The sequence below is a fragment of the Vespula pensylvanica genome, chromosome 5 (genome assembly GCF_014466175.1).
Source record: "Vespula pensylvanica isolate Volc-1 chromosome 5, ASM1446617v1, whole genome shotgun sequence".
Taxonomy (NCBI): domain Eukaryota; kingdom Metazoa; phylum Arthropoda; class Insecta; order Hymenoptera; family Vespidae; genus Vespula; species Vespula pensylvanica.
This window is the reverse complement of record NC_057689.1, coordinates 3,291,593-3,301,592: the sequence shown is the minus strand read 5'-3', so window position 1 is coordinate 3,301,592 and position 10,000 is coordinate 3,291,593. Positions and strand designations below refer to the sequence as shown.

The 10,000-nt window shown below is 31.8% G+C and overlaps 1 protein-coding gene across 4 annotated transcripts in view; it reads left to right on the top strand.

Annotated features, from left to right (window-relative positions):
* LOC122629353 (glycoprotein 3-alpha-L-fucosyltransferase A) overlaps positions 1-5,407 on the top strand; it is a 13,201-nt gene extending 7,794 nt beyond the window's left edge. For all 4 annotated transcript variants that reach the window (XM_043812722.1, XM_043812719.1, XM_043812720.1 and 1 more), the window contains 4 exons: positions 1-110; positions 201-389; positions 518-753; positions 1,081-5,407. The exon at positions 1-110 is cut by the window's left edge and continues 112 nt beyond it. In XM_043812722.1, the coding sequence (XP_043668657.1) occupies positions 1-110; positions 201-389; positions 518-753; positions 1,081-1,432 (887 nt within the window). In that variant the 3' untranslated portion in view covers positions 1,433-5,407. The remainder of the gene's footprint in view (positions 111-200; positions 390-517; positions 754-1,080) is intronic.
* The last annotated feature ends 4,593 nt before the right edge of the window (positions 5,408-10,000 follow it).

Below are 10,000 nucleotides of genomic sequence, written 5' to 3'. Positions count from 1 at the left end.
ATCGTTGTCCCGTGAACACATGTACCATCGTTCGTGATAATCCAGACGAGGCAGATTTAATATTATTCAAGGATTACGTAACACATGTAGGACGAAGACCTCGTAATCAGGTTTGTATGGATCCCATATAAAACATTTAATATATCCATTAATATTTGAACGATTATATTTCTAATCGATTATACGATTGTTACGATTAGGTTTGGATGCTGTATTTTTTAGAATGTCCTTATCACACGCAAAGCGTAAAAAATGCTCTTATCAATTGGACCGCGACTTATCGTCGTGACAGCGACATAGTTGCGCCCTACGAAAGATGGCAATATTACGATTCTAGCGTCAAACAAATCTCTCAGACTTTTAATTATGCCGCTAATAAAACGAAAAAGGTGAGTCAATCCTTTCTTCGTTATCATATACAAAGAAAAACTTTAATAAACTTAATCGAATAAGTTGTTGTCATATTATAAATATATTTTCATTCTATATTTATCATTGTTTATTTTCTTCGATTAAGGTCGCCTGGTTCGTTTCAAACTGTCATCCACGAAATCAACGAATGCACTATGCCAAGGAACTGTCCAAATACATTCAAGTAGACATTTATGGTGCCTGCGGTACACTGCGTTGTCCTCGGTCACAATCGCAAACTTGTTTCGATATGTTAGACGAGGATTACAAGTTTTATCTCGCTTTTGAGAATTCCAACTGCAAGGACTATATAACGGAAAAGTTCTTCGTGAACGGGCTCGGGTATGGACCCTTTTTCTTGATTAAACTTTTTCAATAAAATCGATTATCTGTATAATACACTTGAGAGCTTGCGGGTTAACCATCGCCCAGAATAGAATAGGTATATCTATATTCGATTATTTCGATATATATGAAGAAAAAAGAAAAAAAAAAAGACACCTTCGATCACCGGGAGAACATTATTTTGAAAAAAAAAAAAAAAAAAAAAAAACAAAGAATGATTAATCTCCATGATTGAATCTGTATGAAAGAAAAAAAAGAAGAAAAAAAAATATATATATATAAAAAAAAAACATAAATAATTATTAAAACGAACGATAATTTCAGGCACAACGTATTGCCGATCGTGATGGGTGCACATCCAAACGATTATGCAAAAAGTGCACCGTACCGATCTTACATCCACGTCGACGAATTCGAATCGCCGAAAGAATTGGCAACTTATCTTCATCGTTTGGATCACGACGACGAACTTTACAACTCGTATTTTCGATGGAAAGGCACAGGGGAATTTATAAACACGTACTTTTGGTGTCGTGTATGTGCAATGTTGCACGACGATCGTCCAGCGAAATTTTACAAGGACGTGAACGATTGGTGGAGGGGCGAAGGTGTATGCACAACCAGTTCTTGGCGCGAACACGAAAGCTCCAAAAAAGTACGACTAAGAAACACCTGAGAACGTTTTTTAAAGTCTTGAAAGAAAGAAAAAAATAAAAGAAAAGGAAAGAAAAAACGAAAGATGAAAAAAGAAAAGATCAAAACTTCCTATCGAAAATTTTTCTATAAAAACGAGAAGATGTGTCCCTCCCCCCCCCCTATCCAATCGTTGACATATGCGAATGATCGATCTATCGTATCGAATCGATCATTTTGAGAAATTTTATTAAACGAATAAATTTTCTCTAAAGGAATCGGACGATATTTCACGTATTATGGATAAAAACTCGACGAGTTTTTATAAATTCGTCCAAGATCCCAATAATGTTATTTTATATTAATAATGTTATTTTATCTGATAAACATATCTACGCCATGGATATTAACGATTACAAGCCGTTTTTCGTCGTCGTCGTCGTCGTCCTTGTTATTTTTATTATATAACTTGATCTCTCTTTTTCTTACTTACTTAAAGTTCTACGTAATCTTTGGAAGATGATTTTAAAAGGGACGGGAATAAATCGTATCGTTATGAAAATACCGTCTGAAATTGGAATTGTTAACATTGACTGGTTGATCTAGCCTTTAAAGTCGATCATCATTCAGTCAAAGCTAATCGATCGAAACGATTTCGATCATCGGAGGTTGGATCGTGTCGTCGAAAGATTAATTACAAATAACCAACTCTAATCGTAACTCTTTTTGACATTGTTTTATTTCTTACGTTGATTCGTTTTCATCCGTTTTTAAACGATCCTAGCTCGATCGAATCATTACGATGTTTAAATGATTCGTTTAAGATTTTTTGATACGATATATCTCTCGTGATCTTGGTATTAAGATTTAATCCGATAAAAATATGTAAGAATACGTCCGTTTCAAGAAATCTAGAATTCAAGATATATAAGATTTACCAGATTGATATGGTGTATCTAGAAAGGAAACAAACTGAGATAATTTATTATATAAGTGTGTACATATATATATATATATATATATATATATATATATATATATACACACACACACAATATGATTTGAATTACGTTAACTAGATTACAACAATTTAGTCCAACGAACTTGAGAAAAAAAGGAAAGAAAAAAGGAAAAAAAAAAGAAAGAAAAAGAGGAAAAGCAAAAAAAAAAAATAAAGAAATCTAACTTAACGGAAAAATTTCTATACCGTCGGGTTTACTTTGATAAGCGATAAGGGGTATCGTCGCTTTTCTTCTAGGTTCCTACGATGTTAATCATATATACTGTGCGCACAAGCAGCTTAGGTATTAGAACAAATGACGCCGAATACGTGACTAAAATAGATGTACCAAAGTGATCTACCAAATATTGAAGAAAGCAGCACGACAAATTCTAGTACCTTTGTCTTGGTAAAAAAGAAAAAAGAAAAAAAAATGAAAAGAACCAAAAAAATTGAACAAAACCGAACGAAAAAAAAATACAAAAAAAAAAACCATAGCCTCATTTTACAAAAATAATAATGAAGAGTAACGCCGACGATAGTGCTTGCATTTTAGTACTCAATGATATTTTAATAGTAACATTTCTTTGTTATCGTTATTTAGTATTCCATTTTTATTGTATTTTTATTCTCGTTGATTCGTCTTTCTAATAACTTTAAAAATACTGTCTCTGTTAATTTAATTGTTATTCAACAATTATATATCATCGTATCTTCATACAAATATGTAACATCGAAAAATCCCATCGAGTTTTGTTAAGTAGTAGTAATCGATAGTCCATCGATAGTAATAATAGAAATAGTAGTAGCCGGTATATAGTAGCCATTATAAAAAAAAGAATTTCTTTTATTGATCGTTTATTTTGATCAGAGAATCATTTTTTTATTTTATCCTTTTTCCTCTCGTAAAATTGGTGCTGCTTTATAATTGGTGCTGATATGTATGGCGTATGTATGTATGTATGTATGTATGTATGTATGTATGCACGCATACATGGATGTATGTATGTATGTATGTATGTATGTATGTATGTATGTATGTATGTATGTATGTATGTATGTATGTATGTATGTATGTATGTATGTATGCATGTATGTTTATGGAAAAGATACAAGCGATGTGTAAGAAGAGGAATAAAAAGAGGGGAAAAAAAATAAAAATAAAGAAGGAAACGAGAAAAATAACAACAAAATTGAAATTCATAGAGCGTATACATTTTTGCGATTATTTAGTGTAATAAATAACGCGATGTTACTATTTAATAGGATAATTATTTATCAGAGTGATCAATCGCTGTGAGAGAGTATTAGATAGGATGATTATTTGTATATACATATTTAATAATAGCTCGTACATACGCGGCTGTCGTTTTAATCGTTGTATGTGAGAAGTAAAACAAGAACAAAAAAAGAAAAAAGACGGAAAGAAAATTAAAAAAAAAAAAAAAAAAAAAGAGAGTAAAGAAAAAACAAAAGCAAAAAACGAATGAACATCTATAATAATAATTATAGGATTAATAATTGTATCTAACGTAGAAATACGTTGTCGTATTGTAAGTAAATATGTGGAATTTATCGTACGACGAACATCGATCGATATTATCATCTCTTCTCGTTCGTTTTCGTATTTACACACGTCGAAATCGAATTGATAATTGCATAATTTCTTAGACTTTTCAAAGACATGCTATTTATCTCTGTCAGTATTCTTCTTCTTCTTCTTCTTCTTCTTCTCTTACATTCGGCAAAAAATTTATTTCGTGACGCATTTAAGTAGATAAATAAATAGATCGATTTTCTTATCGCTATCGTATATGCAGCTTACGTTCGTGAAAGAATTTTTATTTTCTTCTTCTTTTTAATTCATTAAAAGAACGTAGGTACGATGCGCTCCTAAATAAGAAATATAAAAAAAGAAAAAAAAAAACAAAAAATAATAAAAATAAAAATAAAAAAAGAAATAAAAGAAAAAACGGAAAAAAGAAAAAAGTACGTCAAAGTTTAATTTTATTTTTCTTCGGTAAGTTCTCACTCGACTTTAACAATTTTATTCGAGTCTGGTTACTCGAATCTTGCACGAGAGATGCTTTGGAGTTAAAATTGTTTATTCAATCAAATCGATCGATTATGATCTTTATATGATTATAAATCCAAAGCAGTTAATGTTATAGATAGTATTGGAGTATAAATCGATATATATATATATATGTATGTATGTATGTATGTATGTATGTATGTATTATGTATGTATGTGTGTATGTGTATGTACGTATGTATGTATGTATGTAACATTCGTATCAAATTTAGACTCTGCTCTCAAATCGAACCGACCGTATTTTCTATCGGATCTTTTACATTGATTGCATTAGTTTCGAGATCGTTCTCGTTTGTAAATATCGTCCAACGATCGATACTATTTGTACGATTCTTCATAACTTAAAAAACCAATTCACATTTTTATCTTGATATTAACGAATCTAAAAATACCTCGTGCTCGATCTATTTAATGGGCAATCGAAATTTATCAGAAATTACGATCGGTTTTGTTAACGAAAGAGACTGTGTTCCACGCATTTCAATCAAAAGAAAGAAAAAAAAGAAACGAAAAGATAAATTGTTGGATCGCATCTAGATCATTCTCGGTGCGAACGAATGAAAATTCGAAAGAGAGAGTCATCGTATAAATATTCTGTGAATATTAGAAAAACGTATATGTATTTAATCGTAATTAAAATTAATTGTATTAATCGCGAAATCATGATATACCGTTTTACGTTAGTATTTTAAAAGACGAATAGACTGTAACAGCCTTGGCAGCCTTTGTCCTTTTGTCTATGTACATCTAGCTAATCGCTCATAATCTCTGCGTTTGAACTAAAGAAAAGTGAAGTTTTTTCTAAAATTGCAATTTCCTTTTCTTTCGCGTACATTCATTTTCTTGTATCCATTTGTATTATTAATATAACTTTGTTGTGCGCGAATCCTGTCTCTGGGAATAAAAAAGGATATTGTTCTTAAGTTTTAGCTAATATCTATTTTCTTACGTTTCCTTTCCACGCAATAAAGGAAGAAAAAGAAAAAGAAAAAGAAAAAGAAAAAAGAAAAAACGGAATAAAAAAGGAAAATAATCCTGGTATTAATTTCTAATTACGTGGATGTAATTAAAATGTTTGCAATTAACGAATTAATTCGAAATAATGTTTTTCTGACGTTGAAATATTATCTCATATATATCTATATATATATGATTTTATATATCATTTTCAAAAGTTTGCTACTGTTAGGTAAAGATCCCATAGAATATCTGTCATTTTCTTAAGCTTATCGTTAGAATAACTTTTTTAATTAAAAATTTCACTCGGTGAAACAGCTGAGAGTCGTTAATACATTACAAATCCGTTGGTATACAGCTTGTAATTTGTTAACTGATTTCACTCGGCTAACGGTAAGTATAAAATGTATATCCACAAAATTAGTAATTATTCAGAAAATTTTAATTGAACGAGAATATAGTAAACGTGAAAGTGGACATGGACGAGAGGGGTAGAGCGAGATGGGTTGGAGAATCATAGAGTAGAAACGGGTGGTGGGTGGGAAGCAAAAAAAAAAAATAATCTAATAAACTGTTGAAAATAAAGATAAACATTGTTTTGAGATGTTTTTGAAACAAAGAAAGACCGGACAAAGTATAAAAGGGATTTGTGATATGATGGAATTGTAGATGAGTAGAAAGTATATAACCTAAGTATAAAATCTTTTATCATTTGAAAATGGAAACTCTGCTCGCGAAACTTAGCCTCCGGCAATGTATATAAAATGAATAGAAAGACAGAAAGAGAAAGAGAAAGAGAAAAAGAAAAAGAAAGACAGAAACAGAAAGAGAAAGAGAAAGAGAGAGAGAGAGAGAAAAAGAGAGAGAGAGAGAGAGAGAGAGAAAGAGAGACAGAGAGAAGAATAAAGTTTGTCAAACTAATTTACCATTAAAATGAAAGGAAGAAGATAGAGTAAGAGAAATCTTCTATTAAATCTCAGGGATATACAGGAATAAACCATCGACGAAGTTTTCCTTTCGAGATCATGATAATTCCATTGTTATTCTCGCGTTAATAACTCGTAGTAACCCCTTTTAAACTAATGAAATATTACATACCATCGGCATGGTACGTAGGTATACGTAGATAAAAGCGTTTATACGATAATCTAGTTTCTTCGTTGACCCATTTGCAAACGAAAAATCTATCGTTAATCTATCGTTCTCTCTCTCTCTCTCTCTCTCTCTCTCTCTCTCTCTCTCTCTCTCTCTCTCTCTCTCTCTCTCTCTCTCTCGTGTAAATCCATTATCACCACTTACGGCGACTAAAGTATTTTACTCTTTTCGCGAGTGCAACGTCCAAGTATGAAGATTATTAATTTACTCAAGTTAACTTTATCATTAAAGAAAAAGAAAAGAAAAAGAAAGAAAAAAAAAAACAAAAGAGGAAACAAAGAATATTAGAGTTGATGTTCTGAAATATTCTAAGAATAAAATTTAACGAATAAAAAATAAATGAAACGTTTAATACGAATGCACGTTGCTAACGTTGGAGAATAAGAATTAGGTTGAAATCCAATACATGCACTCTTGGTACTTACATGTCAGACAATGTCGTTTCTGTTATCCGATTATGTCCAAGTAGGATTTATCACAGAATACTATTGCTAACGTGACATGTATATTTTAAACTAACGTGACACGTTAATTCGTAAAGATTATTTGACGAAGAAATCAACATTACGTAGGTGTTAAAATCTAGCATTAGCTCGACGATTAAAGAAAACATAGATCCGTGTGAAATACTTTAGTAAAGAAGAGACCATTGGAAAGGTATAGGGAAGCCCTTTGTAGGGTCATTTCACGACGATTACACATCGTTAGACTTTGTGGATCAATCTGCACGGATGATTGAGTCTCTAACTGTGCACGTTAAACGTCCCATGTAATCTCCTTCTTTTTCTTTTTCTTCTTCCTCTTTTTCTTTTTCTTTTCTTTTTAACGTGTCTTTATATTCTTTTATTTTTTCTTTCCACTTTACACGTCGGCACTTACCAAGTAAGCCGTATTTAAATAGGTATATAGAATTTTCTCATTCGAACGATAAGACGTAACGTAACTAGGATCGTCTAATACACTTTTTTAAAACTAACGAAACTAATGTTAAACTAACTATTTTATTCGGTCCTTTTTAATAGCTACGCATATGTATGTGTACATACGTATTTATATATATGTATATATTATATGTATATGAAAAATGATTTAAGAAAAAAAAAAAAAGGAAAAGAAAAATACTTCCATCACTTTCAGAAATCATAACTATTCCATAATCCAGTTTTACACGCAGTATGCGATAAGTAAATAGCAATGTTTTTCTCTTATTACCGCACTTATCGTATTACGCAGCGTGAATCAATGAATTCCACTTTGGTACACGAAGGGAGGAGCAATTAAGGTACATACCGTTCGAGAGGAAATCCTCGTAGAGAATCGAGAGTCTTGATCTCGTCTAAATTAATGAGAATTAAATTCATCGTCGATATTTTATTCGTGAAATTTGCTATTAATTTTCGAATTAACGAATACCTACATATATATATATATATAAATATTATTATAATTATTATATAATTATATACACACATATATAAATACATATATGATTAATATATAAAGAAAAAAGAAAAAAAAAAATGTATTCAATAATAAACAGATACATACGTAAGTATCTTGTATACTTGTGCGCGTGTCTATTTGTTTACATACACAGCTCGTACATACGTACATAAATACGAAGAATCGTTGTTATTAACTGTTCATACAAGAAAGAAATACGAAATAAACCGAAGGTTACTTCGTGTATTTAAGTAATTGTTGTTTAATGTTGTTTAGAGTAGGCAGTAAGAATACGTAGAAAGGTGAAAACGTTCAGTCGTATTTGATCTTCGGTGTGTAGTGGATCGATCTAGTGTCTTCGTATAGAAATATCTAAGCAAAGGATATACAAAGTTAACGTAGAGAAATAGACAAAGAGAGACAGACAGATAGAAAGACAGACAGACAGAGAGAGACAGAGAGAGACACTAGTTCGGGATATGTGTCAGGAATCAGGATGCGTATCCAGAGCACGCGCAGAACATAGGAAGAACACGCCCAGCATCTATACTTACTCTCGTTGCTCGGTCAGTGTTAGATACAAACGTTTCGATGTTGTAAGAGAATAATTCCAGACGAACGAAAGAAACGAAGGAACGAAGAAACGAGGGATCGAACGAAGGTATGAAGAAACGAATGAACGAAGGAACGAACGACGGACGATAGGGGAAAAAAAAAAAAAGAAAATTTCTATTTTGACGCTTTTACTTTTCCTTTTCCCGAGAAACGGTAATTTAATTTTCGACGTTGCGCCGTACTTAATTACCCCCGAAGGATTTCGAGTAATCGAATATGGGGAGGTCTTTCTATGTGAAATCAATAGGGCAATTGGGTCAAAGCGAAGGATTTCATCGACCCTGACATACTTTTCAAAAACGTATCGAAGTAAAAAAGAAAGAAAAAATAATAATAAAGAGGAAGGAAAAATATTATTCCTCATAATATATAGATATCTCGGATAAAAGTATCATTTCGTTGACCGCCATCTTTTATTCCGTAACTTTTTATCAAACGTTCGAACTATTTTTTTTTAAGTCGTGTATATATATATATATATATATATATATATAAAAATCTATATCATAAATATGGGAGTAAAAATATTCGAAAATATTTTGTAGAGTAACCAAGAGGAATATATATTATATTATATACGTCAACGTTCTAATCCTCGGTGTTTTCACTTGCGCCTTCTTAATTGCCGAAGAAATAATTGGATGTGTTATAGGACGAACACGTGAGAATTCTGTTATTAATTCATTCTGCCAAGTATGTGGGTTAAGTGGGCACTCGCGTGGTAGAGATGAATGCATGTACCATCCTCGTTAATACAGAGAGAGAGAGAGAGAGAGAGAGAGAGAGAAAATGTGTGTGTATGAGAGAAAGAGAGAGAAAGACAGAGACAGAGAGAGAGAGAGAGAGAGAGAGAGAGAGAGAGAGAGAGAGAGAGAGACACACACAGTTAGAGCATTTTGACCGATTAATTATAAGCCTCGTATTACTATGTTCTCGAACCAGACTGTACTCAAAAATTTTAACTCGTCCAAAGAGTCCAAAAAGGTTTAAAGGTCAACGTTAAATAAATGAGCACGTATTTAAATGTTCTTTGCCGAACAATATATTATACTTATTTTACGTACTCACGTATCAACACACTCGATCGTAATGTAATAATTTTCTTAAGTATTAAATTATGTTTGTTTACGGTATAATACACATTAGGAGAGAGATTCACGTATAAGAAAACGTACGTACGCTCGAGGTTATCACTTTATCAATGTATTTATCTCGAGCAAGAACGTTTCTAAAGCAGAAAGCGTTTTGCCTTGTACAAGATTCTCAATTAGCGAGCAGATATACATTTCGAAAGAGGGAGAGAGAGAGAGAGAAAGAGAGAGAGAGAGAGAGAGAGAGAGAGAGAG